Below are 26,369 nucleotides of genomic sequence, written 5' to 3'. Positions count from 1 at the left end.
CACTTTGCCACCAAGGTTATAACTTTCATAATATTTGCCTTAATTCTGCAGAAATCATAACGGACCCAGAACCACAAAGTAAATACACAAAGTAACACTGCCATCCTATCCGTAAACACGCTATAACAATTACTCACCTGAAGAAGAGCTGCATGCAATACAGGCACCTATTACTAGATTGGTTTACTCTAACAGATCCTACTAGCTGTTACCTCACAAAGATGGGCGTACCGGTCTCTACTTGGAAACGCATCAGTCCATAGACTCTTAACCACCTAAAGAAACCTGCAACTCACTGAAGGAAAAACAAAGCACTTACCCCAAAGTGCAACCCAGGCAGAATGAGCTCTCTGATGGGATGCCTGTGACTCAGTGACCACCAGGCCCTGCCTGGAACCCAAAGCCAATCACCTGGGAAAGGGGAGGGGCAAAGCACAAAGTAGAAAGAGGAGAAGCAACACCTGTGGTTTATGTATCTATTTATATGGCTTAGCTCAACAGCATGCAGGGTGCAGACAAGAGAACTGGGTTGTTTCTAGAAGCAACAATCCCCATGTTTTGGCTTCAGCTTTGAATATTGAAAGCTTTTCTCCTCTACAACACCTGTCTCAGGAACCAAACAGCATTCCAGTGACCTGCTTTGCTCCTATTCCAAGGACTATCACAGCCCACCTTGCCTGTGGCACCTGATAAACAGAACAGAAAGCAACCACAGCAATAAAAGCCACTGCACCCTCAGGACAGTTACCCTCATCACCTCCTTTACCTCAGCTGCTTACCTACCCCACGTGGCAGATGCTTCCACCCGTTCTCTGAAGCCTCCTAGAGCACCTCCAAAAGAGAAACTGGAATTTTACTCTATTGGATGTAGTTAAAAAAATTGCAGCGACAGCCGCACCCCAAAAATAACACCTACCTCTGTTCATCACTCACCAGAGTCACTCCAGAGGTAGCTCGCGTCGTGACGTCCTGTACTTCACACTGCGTTTCAGCCTGAACAAAGGAAAACACAGTCAGAAGACAAACATTCAGCTGACAGCATTAGCACCCATCCCTCAACAACAGAAGTCACCCCATATTTAATGTTTTCGTTTCAAAACAGCAGTCCACTTGCCTCCGTACCTGCAAGTTAGATCCAAGCTCGAAAGGAACGGCCACCATCACCCATGCCACCTGGGAACACAGAAGGACAAAATGACCGCTGTGCTTGCAAGCGACCACCTGCCACATTGCTCCTCTGTCCCAAACAGCCTCACCTCAGACCCTCAGAGGGAAACACCTGAATGTCTTCCCTTCGCTTCAGATAAGGGATCACCAGGCTGATAGAACTCTCACCTTCCCTCACTGCTCCGTGACACGGGGATTTCCCTGTCCAAGACTGCACGAAGCCCCTGCAGAGACGAGAGAAAAGCACACCATGAGGCACCTCACAGCCACAGCGTACCTGCTGCAATACCTCTCTCTTCCCAGCTCCTTTACTTCAGCTCCTCACCAGCTCTGAGATTCTTCGCTTCAGTTTCCCCATTGACTGGGTAATCCAGGTTCACAATCTATCCGGTACTTCACTGAAAATACACAGCTGCTGGCCTGTTACAAGTCAATTTTCTTTTTTCCTTGACTGTTTTCCTCTTTGAGGTGGTAATGTTTCTTACACCGTGATTTCCAACCAATTGCTCTAAGGATTCTGGTTGTCTGCATTTCACAAGGTTGTCTGGTAAGCTTTCTTATCACTGCAAGCATATCTCAACACCACCTTCCTTCCCTCTAAACAATGTAACTCTGTGCAAAAACATTTTTATTCCCACAACCTTGATCCCCTTACCCTAAAATCCTTATTCCCTTTAACCCTAACAACTCTAACCACAACCCTAACCCTTCATATCAACCCCCCGACGCTAATGACACTGACTAATGATCCAAACCCCAAACTGCCCCAACCCCAGGAAACCGACAAAGAAACTGACATGAAGCTGAAAACTACAAAAAAGGCAAAACCCTGGATACAGACCCCAAATCACAAACACGCGACCAAAATGCTACAGAAAAGCCCCAGATGCAGGCCCCAAGCACTACAGCTAGGCCCCAGAAGCTCAAGACACATCCCAAAGCCAAAATGCAAGCCCCAAACGCTACAGAAAAGCCCCCAAACACCAGACACCCTCCCCAGAGGCACGCCCCAAAGGTGTACAAACAGCCCCAACCTCCCAAGACCCAGACCCCTACAGCGTAGAAGCAGCTCCCAACCACCCCCCCCCCCCCCCAAGGCAGGCCCTAACAGTGTGCAAGCAGCTCCCACCCCCCCCAGACGCAGGCCCCAAAGGTGTACAAGCAGCTCACAACCACCCCCCCAGAGGCAGGCCCCAACCCCCTCCAGATGCAAGCCCGAAAGGTGTACAACCAGCTCCAACCCCCCCCCCCCACCAAGACGCAGGCCCCAAGCCCCCCCAGACACAGGCCCCAAAGGTGTACAAGCAACTCCCCACCCTCCCTCCCCAGAGGCAGGCCCCAAAGGTGTACAACCAGCACCCGACCCCCCCCACATACAAGCCCCAAAGGTGTACAAGCAGCTCCAAACCTCCCCCCCAACCCAGGCGTCCAGTGTACGAGCAGCTCCCAACCCCCCCCCCCCAAGGCAGGCTCCTATACTGTACAACCAGCTCTGAACCCCCCCACTCCCCAGACACAGGCACCAAGCCCCCACAGAGGCAGGCCCCGAGGGTGCACAAGCAGCTCCAAACCTCCCCCCCCCAACCCAGGCTTCCAGTGTACGAGCAGCTCCCAACCCCCCCCCAACGCAGGCTCCTACGCTACAACCAGCTCTGAACCCCGTCCCCCACACTCACCAGACGCAGGCACCAAGCCCCCGCAGAGGCAGGCCCCAAGGGTGTGCAAGCAGCTCCCAAGCCCCCCCCCCCCCCCCAAGAGGCAGGCCCCAAAGCCCCATAGAGGGAAGCCCCTAGCGTGTACAAGCAACTCACAACCCTCCCCAGAGGCACGCCCCAAAGCTGTAAAAACAGCCCCAACCCCCCAAGACCCAGACCCCTACAGCGTAGAAGCAGCTCCCAACCCCACCCCCAAGGCACATGCCCCAACCCCCCCCCCAAGCAGGCCCTAACAGTGTACAAGCAGCTCCCAACCCCCTCCAGATGCAAGCCCGAAAGATGTACAAGCAGCTCCCAACCCCCCCCCAGATGCAAGTCCCAGAGGTGTACAAGCAGCTCCCAACCCCCCCCAGATGCAAGTCCCAAAGGTGCACAAGCAGCTCCAAACCTCCCTCCCCAACCCAGGCGTCCAGTGTACGAGCAGCTCCCAACCCCCCCCCCCCCAACGCAGGCTTCTTTACTGTACAACCAGCTCTGAACCCCCCCACTCCCCAGACACAGGCACCAAGCCCCCGCAGAGGCAGTCCCCGAGGGTGCACAAGCAGCTCCAAACCTCCACCCCCCCAACCCAGGCTTCCAGTGTACGAGCAGCTCCCAACCCCCCCCCAACGCAGGCTCCTACGCTACAACCAGCTCTGAACCCCGTCCCCCACACTCACCAGACGCAGGCACCAAGCCCCCGCAGAGGCAGGCACCAAGGGTGTGCAAGCAGCTCCCAACCCCCCCCCCCCCCCAGAGGCAGGCCCCAAAGCCCCATAGAGGGAAGCCCCTAGCGTGTACAAGCAACTCACAACCCTCCCCAGAGGCACGCCCCAAAGCTGTAAAAACAGCCCCAACCCCCCAAGACCCAGACCCCTACAGCGTAGAAGCAGCTCCCAACCCCACCCCCAAGGCACATGCCCCAACCCCCCCCCCCAAGGCAGGCCCTAACAGTGTACAAGCAGCTCCCAACCCCCCCCCCAGAGGCAAGCCCCAAAGGTGCACAAGCAGCTCCAAACCTCCCCCCCCAACCCAGGCTTCCAGTGTACGAGCAGCTCCCAACCCCCCCCCCCAACGCAGGCTCCTATATTGTACAACCAGCTCTGAACCCCCCCGCTCCCCAGACACAGGCACCAAGCCCCCGCAGAGGCAGGCCCCAAGGGTGTGCAAGCAGCTCCCAACCCCCCCCCCCCCAGGCAGGCCCCAAAGCCCCATAGAGGGAAGCCCCTAGCATGTACAAGCAACTCACAACCCCTCCCAGCTGCAGACCCCAAAGCTGTACAAGCAGCTACAAACCATGTCCAAGGCAGGACCCTGCAGTGTACAAGCAGCTCCCAACTCCCCCCCCAGATACAAGTCCCAAAGATGTACAAGCAGCTCCCAACCCCCCCCAGATGCAAGTCCCAAAGGTGGACAAGCAGCTCCCAACCCCCTCCAGATGCAGATCCCTGCAGTGTACAAGCAGCTCCCAACTCCCCCCCCAGATACAAGTCCCAAAGATGTACAAGCAGCTCCCAACCCCCCCCAGATGCAAGTCCCAAAGGTGGACAAGCAGCTCCCAACCCCCTCCAGATGCAGATCCCTGCATTGTACAAGCAGCTCCCAACACCCACCCCCAAACGCAAGCCCATACTGTGTACAAGCAGCTCCCAACCCCCCCAGATACAGATCCCTACATTGTAGGAGCAGCTTCCAACCCCCCCAGATGCAGGCCCTGACCCCCCCAGACACAGTCCCCAAAGGTGTTCAAGCAACTCCCACCCCCGCCCCCCCCCAGATGCAAGCCCCAAAGGTGTACAAGCAGCTCCACAACCCCCCCAAGACACAGGCCCCAAAAGCCTAAACATATGCCAAGCAAGTACTAATGCAGGTGCCAAATGCTACAGACAGGCCCAAAAGCACAGGCACACGCCCCAGATGCTCGAGGCCGAGATGTAACTTGGCTTTCTGAATTACTGGAAAGCGGCTTTCCTTCTCAGCGAGGTGTGCGCAGGCTAGACAGGATGGGGCTTCAGGCACCTCTTCACCTGTGGAAACACACTGCCATCAGGCACTGCCATGCCAGACAAGCTTTTTCTGTTAAAACACCCTTCTCAGATGCCCCGCGGCATTCCAGTGACCTGCTTTGCTCCGATTCTAAAGACTAGTGTCACAGCCCACCTTGCCTGTGGCACCTGACCAACAGAAGAGAAAGCAACCATACCGTTTGGAAACCGTCACTGCACGTGCCGCTCCTTGATGCTCTGTAACCTCTTCTCAAATCCTCAGCCACTTCTGTGTAGAGCCTGCCATGACACCTTCAAAGCAAGATGGATACCCTTCGCAGTCACCTTGCGCAACTTGGCCATTCTGCTCCACTGCTCCACTCACGACCAGCCTGCCCTTCTCGTGCTGTTCTTCAGAGTGCAGCTTGGCCCCTCTGAGTCTGTGCGAGGCACCTGCGAAAGAAAAAGAAAAGCATAGGCCGCGGCAGCATCCAAAGCCGCAGCACAGCTAGGACAGGTACTCTCACCTGCTCCCTTACTCTGCCCCCTCACCTGCCCTCGAGGCAGATGCTTCCATCTGCTCTCTTAAGCCAGCTACAACACCTCTGGAATATAAACAGGACTTTAACTGTATTTTGTGTAGTTAAGTAACTGCAGTGACAACCGCACCCCTAAAATAACTGCTACATCTGTTCATCGCTCACCTTGCCAAAACCAGCTCTGGTCGTGAAGTCCCAGGTCGTACGCTGTGTTTCAGCTTTAACAAATGAAAACAGTCAGAAGATAATCATTCAGATGCCAGCATTAGCACCCATCCCTCAACAACACAAGGGACCCCATGGCTAATTTTATCATTTCAAAACAGCAGCCCCCTTGCCTCAGCACCTGGAAAGTAGATCAAGCCAGTCACCGGGTTGCCTACCGAGTCCTTGACGGTTCCAAAAGGAGCTCTTTCCTGTGACCAGTTCCTCCTAAGGTTTACCCCTCTACTGGGGAGGGGAACGAAATACATACAAAAAATCAAAACCCCGTATCTGCGAGCTTTCAAGATTCAATGACAGACCTCTCCTCTAGCACTATTCAAGCACTATGCAAACAGCTGCTCGCAAGCAGCTCAAGTCTCCCCCTCCACATTTGCCAAACACCACAGAGATGACTCTGTGCCAGCTGCCCTTCAGTACGTGCCCAGAGGCAGACCGGATGTCTTTGCCAAAACAGTCCGGACAATGTATTAGTACACCGCCACGTTAGCTACCATCACTAACTGCCAGGCAGGACAGCTCCAGGCCAAACACACACACACAGGCACGCTACAAACATTACGAACAAAACACAGAACACAAGGCGCAAAAAAAAAGAGGACTCCCAGAGGGAAGCCATACAGCGACAGCAAGTCAGAACAGGTGCTCTGCAGCAGACCCAAGGAGAGACTCAAATGTCACGACATGCGACTGGAAGCAACTGCCAGAACTGGGATGATGGAGGCATAAAAAGCCTGCCTTTAAGACAAGAGACCAGAAGGATGGGGAGTGCAAACCCCAGAAGAAATCTCTTAGGAAATGAATTCCCAAGACAGAGCTCCTGATGCGACCCAGATGACTTCTGCAAGAGTGAGGATGGAAACAGATACCATCTGAAACCGAATATGATGCACAAGACCTGAAACACATCGGCGCTTTAAGCTGCGTCTGCAATACAAGAAGTGCTCAGATCAGACCCATGATGACAAAACAAGCATTTAGGACCTTTGGTACAGCTAACAAGTTGCCTTTCTAGTCTGTCCAGTGCAAAAAGCAATGAGGATATCAAGACCTGAGGAGCACGTAACATGATGATCACATCAAGAAACATTTGACACAAAGACCCGAGGAGTGCATGACACAGAACACACACTGCAGAAGCAGCACTACAAGACAAATAAACAGATGGGAACTGTCCTGCCTGGCACATACACTCACACTACAAAATACCCCCTGCTCCTTCTATTAGCCTGGTGACCCAGCCTCAAGCAGCCTGAAGGTGACCCAGCCTGAACCACCCTCACAGTGGCACCAAGTATATTCAGCCGGCTGGCTCCATGCTGCTCTGGCTCCCAGCTCCCATCAGCCACACCACATATGCAAATACCAGGTGCCCCTCAACTTAGCTCTCAGATTGCTGGATGGTAAATTCCCTCCACCTCAAGAAATGCACAGACACTGAGAGACATCTTAGTCCATGGCCAGGCTTATCATCATCTGCAAAAACAGCGTACCAGCATTCACTAGCACACCGGCCCTGATGCCCACCTCCTCCGCAATACTGACTACCACTGAAGCAACATATGGTTGTGCTCACCCGTTCCTGTCTGAGTCCAAGCTCCAACAGTACAGCCAGTATCACCCACACCACCTGGGAAAACAAAGGGATAAAATGATCGTTGTGTTCTCAAGTAATCACCCACCACACTGCTCCTCTATCCCACCCAGCCTCACCTCAGACCCTCAGCAGATTCTGAGGAAGGCCTGCTGCAGCACCTGCTAAACCAGGGGAAACACTTCAAGGACTTGCCTTAGGGGGACCTTGCTTAGGGACACTGACTGGGCTGACGACCCTCTCGCCTTTCCTCAGCACTCCACAATGTGGGGATTCACCTCTCCAAGGCTGCAGGAAGCACCCACAAAAGAAAAAAAAGAAAAGGCAGATCCTCAGGCACCTCACAGGCACAGCCTACCTGCTGCAATACCTCTCTTTCACTAGCTCTTTTTCTTCAGCTGCTCACATGCTCCAACTCGGCCGGGCCGGCACCACGGACTGGTGGTGCTTTCCACACTGCTGGAAAGCAGGCTTTATCCTCAAGGCACGTGCAGGCTAGATGAGATGGGGCTCCAGGCACCTCTTCACCTGTGGAAACACACTGCCATCAGACACCGCCATGCCAGACAAACTTTTCCTGTTAAAACACCCTTCTCAGATGCCCTGCGGCATTCCAGTGACCTGCTTTGCTCCCATTCTAAAGACTGATGTCACAGCCCACCTTGCCTGTGGCACCTGATAAACAGAAGAGAAAGCAAACGCAGCGCTTGGAAACCATCCCTGCACGTGCTGCTCCTTGTCACTCTCCGGCCTCATCTCAAATCCTCAGCCACTTCTGTGAAGAGCCTGCCATGGCACCTGCAAAGCAAGACAGAGACCTTTCATAGTCACCTCGTGCTACTTGGCCATTCCGCTCCAACCCAGCTCATGACCAGCCCCCCTACTTAAGCAGCTCTTCAGAATGCAGTTTGCTCCTTTGAGCCTGTGCAAGACACCTGTGAAAGAGGAAGAAAAGCATAGGCTAAGGCAGCATCCTAAGCCACAGCACAGCTAGGACAGTTACTCTCATCTGCTGCCTTACCTCTACCCGCTACCTACCCCGAGGCAGATGCTTCCATCTACCCTCTTAAGCCAGCTACAACACCTCTAAAACAGAAAAGAGGGGACACTTCGAGTGACAATGAAAACCGCAAACCAACTGTAACTGCTACATCTGTTCATCGCTCACCTTGCCAAAAGCAGCTCTGGGTGTGACGTCCCAGGTTGTATGCTGTATTTCAGCTTTAACAAACAAAAACATAGAAGGTAATCATTCAGCTGCCAGCATTAGCACCCATCCCTCAACAACACAAGGGACCCCATGTCTAGTTTTATCATTTCAAAACAGCAGACAACTTGCCTCGGCACCTCAGAAGTAGATCAAGACAGTCACCGAGCTGCCGAACGAGAGCTTGACAGCTCCAGAAGGAGCTCTTTCCTTTGACCGGTTGCTCCTAAGGTTTATCTAGGACTGGAGAAAAATAAAAACACTCCACATCTGCGAGCTTTCAAGATTCAATGACAGACCTCTCCTCTAGCACTATTCAAGCACTATGCAAACAGCTGCTCGCAAGCAGCTCAAGTCTCCCCCTCCACATTTGCCAAACACCACAGTGATGACTCTGTGCCAGCTGCCCTTCAGTACGTGCCCAGAGGCAGACCGGATGTCTTTGCCAAAACAGTCCGGACAATGTATTAGTACACCGCCACGTTAGCTACCATCACTAACTGCCAGGCAGGACAGCTCCAGGCCAAACACGCACACAGGCATGCTACAAACATTACGAACAAAACACAGAACACAAGGCGCAAAAAAAGGACTCCCAGAGGGAAGCCATACAGCGACAGCAAGTCAGAACAGGTGCTCTGCAGCAGACCCAAGGAGAGACTCAAATGTCACGACATGCGACTGGAAGCAACTGCCAGAACTGGGATGATGGAGGCATAAAAAGCCTGCCTTCAAGGCAAGAGACCAGAAGGATGGGGAGTGCAAACCCCAGAAGAAAAATGCTTCGGAAATGAACTCCCAAGACAGAGCTCCTGATGAAGCCCACATGACTTCCGCAACAGCGAGGATGGAAACAGATGCCATCTGAAACAGAATATGATGCACAAGACCTGAAACACATCTGCGCTTTAAGCTGCGACTGCAAGTCAAGAAGTGCTCAGATCAGCCCTACGATGATGAAACAAGCATTTAGGACCTTTGGTGTGGCTAACAAGTTGCCCATCTAATCCAGTGGAAAAAGGCAATGAGGATATCAAGACCTGAGGAGCGTGTAACATATGATAATCGCATCAAGAAACATTTGATACAAAAAAATTACACGCACAGAAGAAATGATCTCTTTAGGCTCCCACTGCAAGACAAGAAATGCCCAGCTTCCGTTTGAGCATCAGCATTATTCCAGTGAGGTCAAGTGTTCAACACCCTCAGGACGGCTTCCCCAGGGCCTGCCAAGCACCAGGAGCAACAGCACAGCACAGACAACACAGAACACAGACACCAAGCTGGAACTGCCCTGCCTGGCACGTGCTCAAGCCCTACCTGACAGAATCCCACGCCCCCACACACTGTCTGACCGTGATCAATCCTAAAAGGCCCCATCCACAGTAATGACTTAAAAGCACAGACCCTCGCCCTATGTGTGCATTCAAAACCCGAAAGCAAACATAGCACTTGCCCCGCAACTTAGCTTGGGAATGATGGGAGGCAGGTTCCATCCTCATCAAGGAACACAAAGGCTAGCCAGGACATTGCTTCCGGCACGAGGCTCCTCTTCACCTGCAGAAATAAAGTGCCATCAGGCACTGGCACACCAGCCAAACTTCTTCTAGTGAAACACCCACCTCAAAAACAAAACAGTAGTCCACTGACCTGCTCTGCTACTGAAGTCAGATAGACCAACTCCAGACAACTGCCCGCCTTCCCCTGCCAACCACCCCCAAACACACAGTATTTGCCCCTGGACTTAATTCTCAGGGGTCACAATCCATCCTCAAGGTGGACCACAGAGGCCAACTAGGATGTTCCCAGTATCTTCTTCATCCCCGGAAAAGAGGAGTCACCCAGAGGTGGGACCAATAGACTACCAAACCAAAACCAATGCCCTTTTCCCAACTGTACTCCACTCACCTTCTCGATCCAGGCTTAGCGCTTCCATTTACTGTGCTGAGCCAAGGTCACGTAGCTTAGACCAAGGAGAAAGAACAAACAAAAAAGACAATCCACAAAACAGTCTATACCCACTCCTCTTCTTTCCTCCCCTACCCCAACAGCCAAGAAGCCTCTGACCCACGTTCCCCAACCCAGTACCACCGCTTCGCTCACCTAACATCCCAAGGAGATGCATCACGCTCCCAGCTCCTCTTGTGCTCCGAGCATCTCCAGCATTTCAGGAACTGGAACCGCTGACGCCTGGCGCGCCTCAGGAGCGTGGCAGGAGATGTACTCTGCTGTCGCAAGGTGCTTCCAAAGCCTGCATAACAGGCAAAGCAGACCAACACAATCCACTGACCAACTCAGGGCCCACACTGCCGTCCACTCACCCTTGTGCCTCATTCAAGTGTCCGTGCCCATGCCCTGGGCTACAAGAAACAAAAAGAGGAGGTCATATCCGTGGTGGACATGCAAATAGTACAGCTCCTTGCAGAGGACTCAAACACAGAGACGAGAGCCAGGAAAAAAAAACCCTCAGGTCCACAAATGCCAAAAGGCCATGAATGCACAGCAGCCCCAACAGGGGTAATCACAGACTTACCCTTTACAGATGAAAAAGGTGACCCTGCTCAGTCTCTTGGTAATGCTACTGTGCTTATGCGGTCGAGGAACCGTTCCCCACCATTTCTTAGAAACGAGTTAGCCGGCAATACCTCCTAAGCACACTTCTATTACGTGAATTCCAAGCACTTAAAAACTAGAAGGCTGCAACGTCTAAACACTCTACAGCCACACAAACCACAGGCAAAAGCTCCAAAACTATAACAAACTGTCCCTAACCCTGAAAAAGACCACCCCTTCCACGCCTACTGCTGCTCTTTTCAGATGCATGCTTACACAGGGAGCTTCGATGATACTTATCTCCTAAACCCTGCTCCATCACTTCGCCACCAAGGTTATAACTTTCATAATATTTGCCTTAATTCTGCAGAAATCATAAGGGACCCAGAACCACAAAGCAAACACACAAAGTAAGATTGCCACAATATCCGTAAACATGCTATAACAATTACTCACCTGAAGAAGAGCTGCTTGCAATACAGGCACCTATTACTAGATTGGTTTACTCTAACAGATCCTACTAGCTGTTACCTCACAAAGATGGGCGTACCGGTCTCTACTTGGAAACGCATCAGTCCATAGACTCTTAACCACCTAAAGAAACCTGCAACTCACTGAAGGAAAAACAAAGCACTTACCCCAAAGAGCAGCCCAGGCAGAATGAGCTCTCTGATGGGATGCCTGTGACTCAATGACCACTAGGCCCTGCCTGGAACCCAAAGCCAATCACCTGGGAAAGGGGAGGGGCAAAGCACAAGTAGAAAGAGGAGAAGCAGCAGCTGTGGTTTATTTATTTTTGCTTCAGCTTTGAATATTGAAAGCTTTTCTCCTCTACAACTCCTGTCTCAGGAACCAAACAGCATTCCAGTGACCTGCTTTGCTCCTATTCCAAAGACTATCACAGCCCACCTTGCCTGTGGCACCTGATAAGCAGAACAGAAAGCAACCACAGCAATAAAAGCCACTGCACCCTCAGGACAGTTACTCTCATCCCCTCCTTTACCTCAGCTGCTTACCTACCCCACATGGCAGATGCTTCCACCCGTTCTCTGAAGCCACCTAGAGCACCTCCAAAAGAGAAACTGGAATTTTACTCTATTTGATATAGTTAAAAAAACTGCAGCGACAACCGCACCCCAAAAATAACACCTACCTCTGTTCATCACTCACCAGAGTCACTCCAGAGGTAGCTCGCGTCGTGACGTCCTGTACTGCACACTGCGTTTCAGCCTGAACAAAGGAAAACACAGTCAGAAGACAAACATTCAGCTGACAGCATTAGCACCCATCCCTCAACAACAGAAGTCACCCCATATTTAATGTTTTTGTTTCAAAATAGCAGTCCACTTGCCTCTGTACCTGCAAGTTAGATCCAAGCTCGAAAGGAACGGCCACCATCACCCATGCCACCTGGGAACACAGAAGGACAAAATGACCACTGTGCTTGCAAGCGACCACCTGCCACACTGCTCCTCTGTCCCAAACAGCCTCACCTCAGACCCTCAGAGGGAAACACCTGAATGTCTTCCCTTCGCTTCAGATAAGGGATCACCAGGCTGATAAAACTCCCACCTTCCCTCACTGCTCCGTGACACGGGGATTTCCCTGTCCAAGACTTCATGAAGCCCCTGCAGAGACAAGAGAAAAGCACACCCTGAGGCACCTCACAGCCACAGCGTACCTGCTGCAATACCTCTCTCTTCCCAGCTCCTTTACTTCAGCTGCTCACCAGCTCAAACTGAGATTCTTCGCTCACAGCGCCGCGGCAAACTCTGCCCGGGCCACACAACACACACTGCACAAGCTACGTTGTTTAAGACACATGAGCTGGAACGTTCCTGCCCAACAATCAGTGGCATCGCACAGGAAGGATGCCGCACGCTCCTAGAAACCAAACCTACCAGTCCTGAACAGCTCCCCTGCCAGACAATTCCCCACCTCCTCCTGCCAAACACGCTCAGCGCGCACACTATTTGGCTCTAAAAAGAAAAAAAAAAGTAATACCATACACACACAAAAAAAACAACTGAGCTCCACAAATGCCAAAAAGCCATGCACACACAGCAGCCCCAGCAGGGCTAATCACAGACTTACCCTTTACAGATGAAAAAGGTAACTCTGATACGACCCTGCTCAGTCTCTTGGTAATACTGCGCCTACGTGGTCAAGCCTCTTGTAGTGTGTAATCAAGCTCTTTTTAGTCCTCTGGAGAGTTACACAAGTGGCTTCATACGTCTAGAGATTCAAATATAACCCAAAAACACAAGTGGATCCCACCATCCCAAAAACAAGTGAGCCAGCAACCTCTGCTAAATATCCCTCTAGTAAGTGATTTCCAAGCACTTAAAATCTAGAAATCCATAGACTCCAACCTGCCCAAAGAACCCTGCAACTGACTGAAGGAAAAACAAAGCACTTACCCCAAAGAGCAGCCCAGGCACAATGAACTCCCTAATGGCATACCTGGGGCTCATATACCATTTGGCCCCGCCCAGCACCCAAACCCAATCACCTGGGAAAGGGGAGGGGCAAAGCACAAGAAAGTAGAAAGAGAGCAGGAGCAACAGCTGTGGTGGTTTGTTTCTTGTTTCTGTTTACTGTGTTGTTTTTTTTTTAAATCTGGTTTAGCTCAACAGCATGCAGACTGCAGACAAGAGAACTGGGGTGATTCTAGAAGCAACAATACCCGTGCTTTTGCTGCAGCTTTGAATATTGAAAGGACAATACGACCAAGCAACTGAATTTTTTTCAGCTGGAATTAGCTCAAACCTTTCTTTACAAAGAAAGAAAAATCTGGGAGCATAACAGATCACACGCCAAAACAAAAAAAAAAATCAATTCCATGTAATAACATCACTTGCAGGAAAAATCACGTACTTGAGTAGGCAATCTGAAAACCAAAAGGCTATGCTGATGGGTCAAAACACACTACAGGACAACGGAGCCTGGCCCTCTGCTGCACCAACTTAAAACTCATCCCTACACTCACCAAGGTGCAACCCCAGCCCAAACACAGACACACCATTTCAGCCTCAACACAGTTTTGGGAACTGCTGGAAAGCAGGCTTCATCCTCAGCGAAGCGTGCTCAGGCTCCACGGGATGGGGCTTCAGGCACCGCTTCACCTACTGAAGACGACCACCATCATCAGGAGCTGCCACGCCAGACCACCTTTTTCCTCTGCAACACCTTTCTCAGGAACCAAACAGCATTCCAGTGACCTGCTTTGCTCCTATTCTAAAGACTATCACAGCCCACCTTGCCTGTGGCACCTGATAAACAGAAGAGAAAGCAACCACAGCAGCAAAAGCCACTGCACCCTCAGGACAGTTACTCTCATCCCCTCCTTTACCTCAGCCGCTTACCTACCCCACGTGGCAGATGCTGCCACCCGTTCTCTGAAGCCACCTAGAGCACCTCCAAAAGACAAACTGGAATTTTACTCTAATTGATGTAGTAAACTAACTGCAGTGATGGGCACAAAAATGTGCCCAGATGGCAGCAATCACAGACTTACCCTTTACAGATGAAAAAGGGGTCCCTGCTCAGTCTCTTGGTAATGCTACCGTGCTTATGCGGTCGAGGAACCGTACCCCACCATTTCTTAAAAACGAGTTAGCTGGCAACACATCCTAAGCACGCCTCTATTACGTGAATTCCAAGCACTGAAAATCTAGAAGGCTGCAACGTCTAAAGACTCTACAGCCACACAAACCACAGGCAAAAGCTCCAAGACTATAACAAACAAAGCCCCAGGTCGTACGCTGTGTTTCAGCTTTAACAAATGAAAACAGTCAGAAGATAATCATTCAGATGCCAGCATTAGCACCCATCCCTCAACAACACAAGGGACCCCATGGCTAATTTTATCATTTCAAAACAGCAGCCCCCTTGCCTCAGCACCTGGAAAGTAGATCAAGCCAGTCACCGGGTTGCCTACCGAGTCCTTGACAGTTCCAAAAGGAGCTCTTTCCTGTGACCGGTTCCTCCTAAGGTTTACCCCTCTACTGGGGAGGGGAACGAAATACAAACAAAAAATCAAAACCCCGTATCTGCGAGCTTTCAAGATTCAATGACAGACCTCTCCTCTAGCACTATTCAAGCACTATGCAAACAGCTGCTCGCAAGCAGCTCAAGTCTCCCCCTCCACATTTGCCAAACACCACAGAGATGACTCTGTGCCAGCTGCCCTTCAGTACGTGCCCAGAGGCAGACCGGATGTCTTTGCCAAAACAGTCCGGACAATGTATTAGTACACCGCCACGTTAGCTACCATCACTAACTGCCAGGCAGGACAGCTGCAGGCCAAACACACAGGCACGCTACAAACATTACGAACAAAACACAGAACACAAGGCGCAAAAAAAGGACTCCCAGAGGGAAGCCATACAGCAAGTCAGAACAGGTGCCCTGCAGCAGACCCAAGGAGAGATTCAAATGTCACGACATGCGACTGGAAGCAACTGCCAGAACTGGGATGATGGAGGCATAAAAAGCCTGCCTTTAAGACAAGAGACCAGAAGGATGGGGAGTGCAAACCCCAGAAGAAAAATGCTTCGGAAATGAACTCTCAAGACAGAGCTCCTGATGAAGCCCACATGACTTCCGCAACAGCGAGGATGGAAACAGATGCCATCTGAAACAGAATATGATGCACAAGACCTGAAACACATCTGCGCTTTAAGCTGCGACTGCAAGTCAAGAAGTGCTCAGATCAGCCCTACGATGATGAAACAAGCATTTAGGACCTTTGGTGTGGCTAACAAGTTGCCCATCTAATCCGTCCAGTGGAAAAAGGCAATGAGGATATCAAGACCTGAGGAGCGTGTAACATATGATAATCGCATCAAGAAACATTTGATACAAAAAAATTACACGCACAGAAGAAATGATCTCTTTAGGCTCCCACTGCAAGACAAGAAATGCCCAGCTTCCGTTTGAGCATCAGCATTATTCCAGTGAGGTCAAGTGTTCAACACCCTCAGGACGGCTTCCCCAGGGCCTGCCAAGCACCAGGAGCAACAGCACAGCACAGACAACACAGAACACAGACACCAAGCTGGAACTGCCCTGCCTGGCACGTGCTCAAGCCCTACCTGACAGAATCCCACGCCCCCACACACTGTCTGACCGTGATCAATCCTAAAAGGCCCCATCCACAGTAATGACTTAAAAGCACAGACCCTCGCCCTATGTGTGCATTCAAAACCCGAAAGCAAACATAGCACTTGCCCCGCAACTTAGCTTGGGAATGATGGGAGGCAGGTTCCATCCTCATCAAGGAACACGAAGGCTAGCCAGGACATTGCTTCCGGCACGAGGCTCCTCTTCACCTGCAGAAATAAAGTGCCATCGGGCACTGGCACACCAGCCAAACTTCTTCCAGTGAAACACCCACCTCAAAAACAAAACAGTAGTCCACTGACCTGTTCTGCTACTGAAGTCAGATAGACCAACTCCAGACAACTGCCCGCCTTCCCCTGCCAACCACCCCCAAACACACGGTATTTGCCCCTGGACTTAATTCTCAGGGGTCACAATCCATCCTCAAGGTGGACCACAGAGGCCAACTAGGATGTTCCCAGTATCTTCTTCGTCCCCGGAAAAGAGGAGTCACCCAGAGGTGGGACCAATAGACTACCAAACCAAAACCAATGCCCTTTTCCCAACTTTTCTCCACTCACCTTCCCGATCCAGGCTCAGCACTTCCATTTACTGTGCTGAGCCAAGGTCACGTGGCTTAGACCAAGGAGAAAAAACAAACAAAAATGACAATCCACAAAACAGTCTATACCCACTCCTCTTCTTTCCTCCCCTACCCCAACAGCCAAGAAGCCCCAGACCCACGTTCCCCAACCCAGTACCACCGCTTCGCTCACCTAACATCCCAAGGAGATGCATCACCCTCGTGCCTCATTCAAGTGTCCGTGCCCATGCCCTGGGCTACAAGAAACAAAAAGAGGAGGTCATATCCGTGATGGACACGCAAACAGTACAGCTCCTTGCAGAGGACTCAAACACAGAGACGAGAGCCAGAAAAAAAAAACACACACCCTCAGGTCCACAAATACCAAAAGGCCATGAATGCACAGCAGCCCCAACAGGGGTAATCACAGACTTCTCCTTTACAGATGAGAACGGTGACCCTGCTCAGTCTCTCCGTAATACTGCACTTATGCGGTCAAGCCCCTTCTGATGCGTTCTGAAGCTCCTTGTGAAGCCTCTGGACAGTTATGCAAATGGCTTGATATACCTAGAGATTAAAAGCTAACTCAAAAAAAAGGAACCGTACCCCACCATTTCCCAAAAACAAGTTAGCCGGCAACACCTCCTAAGCACACCTCTATTACGTGAATTCCAAGCACTTAAAAACTAGAAGGCTGCAACGTCTAAAGACCCTACAGCCACACAAACCACAGGCAAAAGCTCCAAAACTATAACAAACTGTCCCTAACCCTGATAAAGACTACCCCTTACACGCCTACTGCTGCTCTTTTCAGACACATGCTTACACAGGGAGCTTCGATGATACTTAACCCTAAACCCTGCTCCATCACTTTGCCACCAAGGTTGTAACTTAGATAATATTTGCCTTAATTCTGCAGAAATCATAAGGGACCCAGAACCACAAAGCAAACACACAAAGTAACATTGACATCCTATCCATAAACATGCTATAACAATTACTCACCTGAAGAAGAGCTGCATGCAATACAGGCACCTATTACTAGATTGGTTTACTGTAACAGGTCCTACTAGTTGTTACCCCACAAAGATGGGCGTACCAGTCTCTACGTCGAAACGCATCAGTCTGTAGACTCTGACCCACCTAAAGACCCCTGCAACTGACTGAAGGAAAAACAAAGCACTTACCCCAAAGTGCAGCCCAGGCATAATGAGCTCTCTGATGGGATGCCTGCGACTCAATTACCACTAGGCCCTGCCTGGGACCCAAAGCCAATCACCTGGGAAAGGGGAGGGGCAAAGCACAAAGTAGAAAGAGGAGAAGCAACACCTGTGGTTTATGTATCTGTTTATATGGCTTAGCTCAAGAGCATGCAGGGTGCAGACAAGAGAACTGGGTTGTTTCTAGAAGCAACAATCCCCATGTTTTGGCTTCAGCTTTGAATATTGAAAGCTTTTCTCCTCTACAACACCTGCCTCAGGAACCAAACAGCATTGCAGTGACCTGCTTTGCTCCTATTCTAAAGCCTATCACAGCCCATCTTGCCTGTGGCACCTGATAAGCAGAAGAGAAAGCAACCACAGCAGCAAAAGCCACTGCACCCTCAGGACAGTTACCCTCATCCCCTCCTTTACCTCAGCTGCTTACCTACCCCACATGGCAGATGCTTCCACCCGTTCTCTGAAGCCGCCTATAGCACCTCTAAAAGAGAAACTGGAATTTTACTCTATTTGATGTAGTTAAAAAAAATTGCAACGACAGCCGCACCCCAAAAATAACACCTACCTCTGTTCATCACTCACCAGAGTCACTCCAGAGGCAGTGACGTCCTGTACTGCACACTGCGTTTCAGCCTGAACAAAGGAAAACACAGTCAGACCATGAACATTCAGCTGACAGCATTAGCACCCATCCCTCAACAACAGAAGTCACCCCATATTTAATGTTTTCGTTTCAAAACAGCAGTCCACTTGCCTCTGTACCTGCAAGTTAGATCCAAGCTCGAAAGGAACGGCCACCATCACCCATGCCACCTGGGAACACAGAAGGACAAAATGATCGCTGTGCTTGCAAGCCACCACCTGCCACGCTGCTCCTCTGTCCCAAACAGCCTCACCTCAGACCCTCAGAGGGAAACACCTGAATGTCTTCCCTTCGCTTCAGATAAGGGATCACCAGGCTGACAACATGCTCACCTTCCCTCACTGCTCCGTGACACGGGGATTTCCCTGTCCAAGACTGCACGAAGCCCCTGCAGAGACGAGAGAAAAGCACACCCTGAGGCACCTCACAGCCACAGCGTACCTGCTGCAATACCTCTCTCTTCCCAGCTCCTTTACTTCAGCTGCTCACCAGCTCGAACTGAGATTCTTTGCTCACAGCGCCGCGGCAAACTCCGCCCGGGCCACACAACACACACTGCACAAGCTACATTGTTTAATGTTATAAGCGAGACCACGCAATTTTCTGGTCTATCGAAGATAATTTATTTATTAAGCAAGCAGGTACAAGCAAAACAGCGCTGGGCGGCTGGGGAGCCTCCGCTCCATCACAGCACGCAACTTTCCCTTTTCAGTGCCGCCGTTTTATAGCATCCAAGTTCGGCTTGTCAGCACCCAAGTTCGGCTTGTCAGCACCCAAGTTCGGCTTGTCAGGACTTGTTGAATCTTCTGAAGCTGTGCAGTTCGTTCTGTTTCTTTCAATGATCATGCGTTGTGCTCGTGTTCAAGGGTAGTAAAGCAGCAAACAGTATTTCACAGTCTTTGTTTTACCAAGGACGTTTATCCAACACCCCCTCCCCACTATCTACTTGCTTAGTCTTCCCCCTCAACAAGGTCATAAATTGCAAAACCTTGTCTTCTCAGCAGATTCTCTGAATTCTTTTTAAAGACAATGAACAAACACCCGCTAATTTATCACATTCCCTCCTTTTTCTTTTTCTAACATATTTTGTTCATTGATGAATTTTTGAAGCACTTGTTTGCTCAATATTAAAGTTGCTGCGTCATCCTCCTCCTGTTCAAGAGATTCATATTTCGCACACACAAGCGTAAGTTGAGCTGCCTCTAATCGGTTTTTTACAATTGTGATTATTTGATTGAATATACGTGGTCCAAAAGTTAGTGTAAATATGAGCAGCAACAAAGGTCCTGCTATAGCTGATAGCAGTGTAGTGAGCCAAGGTGAGTAATTAAACCAGGATTCGTACCAGTTTCGGTGGGCTTCATTCTCCCTTTTTCGTTTTTCTAGCCCTTCTCTCAATTTAGTCATTGTATCCCTTACCACTCCAGTATGATCAGCATATACACAACACTCCTCTCGTAGGGCTGCACACAATGCTCCTTATTGTAGAAAAATCAGATCTAATCCCCTACGATTTTGTAGTACTACTTCAGATAAGGATCGCACAGATTTCTCTAAAGCTTATATAGATTGCTCGATACGGGCCAAATCCTCATCTACAGCAATGCGTAACGAGGTAAATTCTTGGCTTTGTTTTACCAGAGAGGTAATTCCAGTTCCGGCTCCTGCAGCCCCCAGAATCATCAGAGTGGCTAAAGTAAGAGCCGTAATAGGCTCTCTCTTCCTTAAGTGGTTTTTTGCCATAGCATGTTGGATGTACATATACTCCTCAGAATGGTAAAGAATCCTTGGGATAATTACTACCTGTACACAGAAATCATGAGACGAGTTGAACAATTTCAAAGATAAGCATGGAGTTACCCCCAGAGACGAACATACCCATCTGGTGTTATCTGCTGGTATTAACCATTTTTCTTTGTCTAATTGTGTAACATTTTCTGTAATATTGCATAGATGGAACTTCTCACCAGGGACCGTGCCTACGCATCTGCCATTCCCAGTTACTTCCGTTAACGTTATTCCTACATCCCTTCCCCAATTGCATTGTGGGGGATCGGTTTCGTTTGAACGGGTGGTCTCTCCCAGATCCCCAATGGCGTCGTAATATGGGGGCCTTATATCAAGACAAAACCAGCAAGGTCTAGGCACGTCTGGATTTGTTTGATTCAACAACTGATAACTAGCATTCACGATTCTCCATATGTTATTCCCGGTCACCCCTTCATTTCTAATCCCGTACTCCGGGTTTACTGATTTATTAGCAACCTCCAGTGGTTTAGGGCTATTAGGAGTGTCCTGGTTCCAGTTAGGACAGAGTTAATTTTTCCTCATAGTAGCTGGTAGGGTGCTATGTTTTGGATTAGGCTGAGAAAAGTGTTGATAACATGCTGATGTTGTGATTGTTGCAGAGCAGTGCTTACACCAGGCCAAGGACTTTTCGGCTTCTCGCTCTGTCCTGCCAGCGAGCAGGCTAGGGGTGCAGCAGGAGCTGGGAGGGGACAGACCCAGGACAGCTGACCCAAACTGGCCAAAGGGGTATTCCATACCATCTGACGTCATGCTAAACAATATATAGGGGTGGCTGGCCGGGGTGGGGGGCCGGCTGCTCGGGGATAGGCTGGGCATCGGTCAGCGGGTGGTGAGCAATTGCATTGTGCATCACTTGTTTCTTACACATTATTATTATTAATACTATTATCATTATCACTATTATTATTATTGTTATTATTATATTCCTGTCTTAATAAACTGTCTTTATCTCAACTCACAGGCTTCACTTTCCCATTTCTCTCCCCCATCCCAGAGAGGGAGGGGGGAGGGTGAGCGAATGGCTGTGTGGTGTTTAGCTGCCAGCCGGGTTAAACCACAACAAGGAGTTAGCATTCTAAAAGCTTGTGTAGGCTGAATCCTCAAAACACTCCCCGACAGTTTCTGATTTCGTCCCACCCGTTGGGGACTCTTAGTCTCTTCCTTCTTTATATAGATGATGCCTCCCCTATCAGTCCCCCAGCAGTAGTTATCTGCTGAACAACATGGTGATCTTCCCATCTAATCAGGCTCCATTTAAAAGGTTTGTGAGGGTGCGCAGACCCAGGAACAGTGTAAACAATCGTACCCATTACTATGTATCACAAAAAAAAAAAATGGCTAGGGCCCATTTTCCAGAGTTCTTTACCTGGCCACGTAATTCCCCACCGTTTCACTCTCTGCCTCGCTTGTCGGTTCGGTTGCAGCGAACTACAAGGTACAGGTTCTTCTCGGCAGCAGCAGTGTTCTTCAGGGGAGTTTCTCAGGTAACCGCGACCTTTTTCTGATCAAACAGGGTCCCCTCTCCTCCTTTTTACGATACATAGACAGTTAGACCATACTTATCGAGTTCGTTTCAACGTGAGCTTTAAGTCATCACGGCCTGCGACCGCTTCCCATTCGCTTTCCTGGATCGGTCCTTTCACGCCACTGGCATGCGTTCACCCCTTCTCAGCCGTCCGGATAGCCGTCTCTGTGATAAGTAAAACAACATAGGGGCCTCCCCACCGTGGTGTTAAAGACGTTTCTTTCCATGTCTTAATTAGAACCCTATCGCCAGGTTGTGTCCTATGGATTGCTATATCTAGCCACCAAGCCTTTCGCTTGCAACTCCCTCCGTCGGTTCATAAGCTGTATTAAATGAGGTTTTAATTGGATATCCTGTACCTGGGGGTGATCAGATGGCATCTCTAAATCATAAGGCATACCATACAGCCTTTCAAAAGGTGAGATTCCGACATCGGCTCGGGGCTATGTCCGGATATTCAATAGTGCAAGCGGTAAACATTTCACCCAGGAGGTTTTAGTCTCTATCATAAGCTTTGTTAGTTGCTTTTTAATTTCACCATTCATTCGTTCTACCTTTCCCGAACTCTGAGGATGCCAGGGAGTGTGATATTCCCATTTAATTCCCAGAGCCTTCATCGTGTCTCGGGATACCTTTGACACAAAGTGTGGGCCTCGATCAGAGTCAATTGCTTCTATTACCCCGTATCTGGGTATGATGCTTTCTAATAATATCTTTACCACGGTTTGAGCTGTGGCCCTTGCCGTAGGGAATGCTTCAACAAGGTTTGTGAGGTGGTCTACAATAACTAATAAGTATCTATATCGCCCCGTTTTCAGAAGTTCAGTAAAATCTAATTGAATCTTTGCAAAAGGTCGATGTGCCAATTCTCGTCCTCCTCCCGGGACCCTTTTTCTCATGTGTTGAGCACTTACACTCCGACAAGTTACGCAATCATTTACGATCCTCTTTGCTATATTGTAAATCCCTATACACATATAATATGTGGCAAATTGATCCACCAACGCCTGAGTACCCCAGCGCGTCTGTTCATGAAATCTCCGTAGCACCCTCATAGCTACTGATTTTGGTAACACTTCCCGTCCATCAGGCAGTACCCATTTCCCTTTATCGTTTGTTTGTTGTTTTTTTTTTTTTGGAACCCCCATTTGTGTCATCTTGTCTTCTTCTGTAATAGTGAAACAGAGTAAGGGGAGGGGAATGGGTCCATTCGACCACAGGGAGTTAGTCGTCCCGCACTTGTAGCGGTTTTTATAAGGCGGGCTTTCTTCCTCAGAACAATTGCATTCAATCCCATCAACTCCCCATTCACTCCAGCAATCATAACATGGAAATTCCTTTAAGTCTTTCCCACAGTATTAAGTATTATATTAAGCATTATTATATATTATTTATATATTATTATATTAATTATTATATATTAACTATTAAGTATAAGTATTATTTCCCACAGTCTGGGCAATCTTCCTTCGTTCTTATAATTCTTCTACTCATTAATGCTGCCCTTTTTGCCTCCTGATCTGCTAGATTATTACCCCTAACCTGAGGGGTGAGGCCTTTTTGATGCCCTTTTATATGTACTACGGCAATTTCTTTGGGCTCTCTGATAGCCTGTAAAACCTGGGTAATCAATTCCTGATGTATTAAACCCTTTCCTTGTGAATTGATGAGCCCCCTTTCTTCCCATATTTTACCAAATGTATGTACTACCCCATAAGCATATTTTGAATCTGTATATATTGTACCGCTTTTATTTTTCAACAATTTTAGGGCCCGCAATATGGCATATAGCTCGCAAGCTTGGGTGGATCAGCTAGGACTCAAAGGTCCAGATTCCACTATCTCAAATGTTCTCCCGTTTACTAATAGGAAGGTTTACTACCTTGCCTGGGGCACCTGATAAGCACAAGAGAAAGCAACCACAGCAATAAAAGCCACTGCACCCTCAGGACAGTTACTCTCATCCCCTCCTTTACCTCAGCCGCTTACCTACCCCACACGGCAGATGCTTCCACCCGTTCTCTGAAGCTACCTAGAGCACCTCTAAAAGAGAAACTGGAATTTTACTCTATTTGATGTAGTTAAAAAAACTGCAGCGACAACCGCACCCCAAAAATAACAGCTACCTCTGTTCATCACTCACCAGAGTCACTCCAGAGGTAGCTCGGGTCGTGACGTCCTGTACTGCACACTGCGTTTCAGCCTGAACAAAGGAAAACACAGTCAGAAGATAAACATTCAGCTGACAGCATTAGCACCCATCCCTCAACAACAGAAGTCACCCCATATTTAATGTTTTCGTTTCAAAAGAGCAGTCCACTTGCCTCTGTACCTGCAAGTTAGATCCAAGCTCGAAAGGAACGGCCACCATCACCCATGCCACCTGGGAACACAGAAGGACAAAATGACCGCTGTGCTTGCAAGCGACCACCTGCCATGCTGCTCCTCTGTCCCAGCCAGCCTCACCTCAGACCCTCAGAGGGAAACACCTGAACGTCTTCCCCTGTGGTGGTTTTACAGGGGTAGGCGACCGAGCTCCACCAAAACCGCTCTCTCACTCTCCCTCCTCAGAGAAGGACAGGGAGAAAATACAAGGAAAAAGGGCTCAAGGGTTGAGATAAGGACGAGGAGATTACACAGTAAATATCGTGATAGGCAAAACACACTCAGCATAGAAAGATAGAAAGATTTATTGCTTATTACTACACAATGTAGAGAAGCGAGAAACAAACGAAAGCAACCAAAAGCACCTTCCCCCCCAACCACCCTCTTCCACCTTCTCCCCCCCAGCGGTGCAGGTGATCGGTGTTTATGGTCAGTCTATAGCGCTTCTTTGCCGCCACTCCTTCTCGGACGCCCTCATCCCCTGTGCTGTGGGGTTCCTCCCACGGGATGCAGTCCTTGGTCAACTGATCTGGCATGGCCTTCCCACAGGCAGCAGCTCTTCCAGAACTGTTCCAGATGTAGGTCCCTACCACGGGGTCCATCCCTCAGGAGCAAACTGCTCCAACCTGGGTCCCCCACGGGCAGCAGCTCCTGCCAGCTCACCTGCTCCTGCATGGTCTCCTCTCCACGGTCTACGGGTCCGGCCTGGAATCTGCTCCGGCAAGGGTCTTCCACAGGCCGCAGCCTCCATCAGTGCAGGTCCACCTGCTCCACCGTGGCCTCCTCCACCAGCTGCAGCATGGAACCCTGCTCCACCGTGGTACTCCGTGGGCTGCAGGGGGACAGCCTGCTTCACCATGGTCCTCACCACAGGCCGCAGGGGACTTCTGCTCCGGCACCTGGAGTACCTCTCGCCCTCCTTCTTCACTGACCTTGGCGCCTGCAAGGCTGTTCCTCACTCCTCTTGCTCTCCCAGCTGCTGCATGGACCACCGTCTTTTTTTTTTTTTTCCTGTCTTAAATATGCTCTCACAGACGCGCAAACAACATCACTTATTGGCTCCGCTCAGCAGCGGGGCCCTTACCTAACATGGGGCAGCTTCTAGATTCTTTGCACAGAAACCACCCCTAGAGCCCCCTGCTACCAAAAGCTTGCCACATAAACCCCCCACGTCCCTTCCCTTCGGTTAAGGGACGACCAGGCTGACAACACGCTCGCCTTCCCTCACTGCTCCGTGACACGGGGATTTCCCTGTCCAAGACTGCACCAAGCACCTGCAGAGACGAGAGAAAAGCACACCCTGAGGCACCTCACAGCCACAGCGTACCTGCTGCAATACCTCTCTCTTCCCAGTTGCTTTGCTTCAGCTGCTCGTTAGTTCGATCTAAGATAAATGTGCCCGGGCGGCGCCGCGCCAAAATGTGCCCGGGCGGCGCCGCGCCAAAATGTGCCCGGGCGGCGCCGCGCCAAAATGTGCCCGGGCGGCGCCGCGCCAAAATGTGCCCGGGCGGCGCCGCGCCAAAATGTGCCCGGGCGGCGCCGCGCCAAAATGTGCCCGGGCGGCGCCGCGCCAAAATGTGCCCGGGCGGCGCCGCGCCAAAATGTGCCCGGGCGGCGCCGCGCCAAAATGTGCCCGGGCGGCGCCGCGCCAAAATGTGCCCGGGCGGCGCCGCGCCAAAATGTGCCCGGGCGGCGCCGCGCCAAAATGTGCCCGGGCGGCGCCGCGCCAAAATGTGCCCGGGCGGCGCCGCGCCAAAATGTGCCCGGGCGGCGCCGCGCCAAAATGTGCCCGGGCGGCGCCGCGCCAAAATGTGCCCGGGCGGCGCCGCGCCAAAATGTGCCCGGGCGGCGCCGCGCCAAAATGTGCCCGGGCGGCGCCGCGCCAAAATGTGCCCGGGCGGCGCCGCGCCAAAATGTGCCCGGGCGGCGCCGCGCCAAAATGTGCCCGGGCGGCGCCGCGCCAAAATGTGCCCGGGCGGCGCCGCGCCAAAATGTGCCCGGGCGGCGCCGCGCCAAAATGTGCCCGGGCGGCGCCGCGCCAAAATGTGCCCGGGCGGCGCCGCGCCAAAATGTGCCCGGGCGGCGCCGCGCCAAAATGTGCCCGGGCGGCGCCGCGCCAAAATGTGCCCGGGCGGCGCCG

The 26,369-nt window shown here is 50.7% G+C and overlaps 1 protein-coding gene across 50 annotated transcripts in view; it reads right to left on the bottom strand.

The window, feature by feature from the left end:
* LOC310903683 (uncharacterized protein) overlaps positions 1-25,728 on the bottom strand; it is a 29,474-nt gene extending 3,746 nt beyond the window's left edge. For 10 of the 50 annotated variants that reach the window (XR_014587711.1, XR_014587712.1, XR_014587713.1 and 7 more), the window contains exons 1-30: positions 24,893-25,718; positions 24,177-24,227; positions 23,988-24,047; positions 23,838-23,899; positions 21,686-22,009; positions 18,843-18,898; positions 18,630-18,680; positions 18,450-18,500; positions 18,299-18,348; positions 17,835-17,926; positions 17,015-17,214; positions 16,841-16,904; positions 16,646-16,700; positions 16,194-16,294; positions 8,541-8,651; positions 8,370-8,422; positions 8,240-8,287; positions 8,086-8,136; positions 7,863-7,999; positions 7,608-7,729; positions 7,397-7,489; positions 7,184-7,237; positions 5,065-7,083; positions 4,801-4,888; positions 1,493-1,692; positions 1,257-1,391; positions 1,123-1,173; positions 934-993; positions 784-831; positions 320-686 (exon numbers count right to left, since the gene is read on the bottom strand). Coding sequence is in view for 23 of the 50 variants with exons in the window: in XM_083847378.1 (XP_083703504.1) it covers positions 7,057-7,083; positions 7,184-7,237; positions 7,397-7,489; positions 7,608-7,729; positions 7,877-7,919 (339 nt within the window). In the remaining 27 variants the exon portion in view is untranslated. The other 40 variants (XR_014587721.1, XR_014587722.1, XR_014587723.1 and 37 more) reach the window with 40 other exon arrangements.
* Between the last annotated feature and the right edge of the window lie 641 nt (positions 25,729-26,369).

Source organism: Anser anser, assembly GCF_964211835.1.
Source record: "Anser anser genome assembly, chromosome: 8".
Taxonomy (NCBI): Eukaryota; Metazoa; Chordata; class Aves; order Anseriformes; family Anatidae; genus Anser; species Anser anser.
This window is presented reverse-complemented; position numbering and strand designations above follow the sequence as displayed.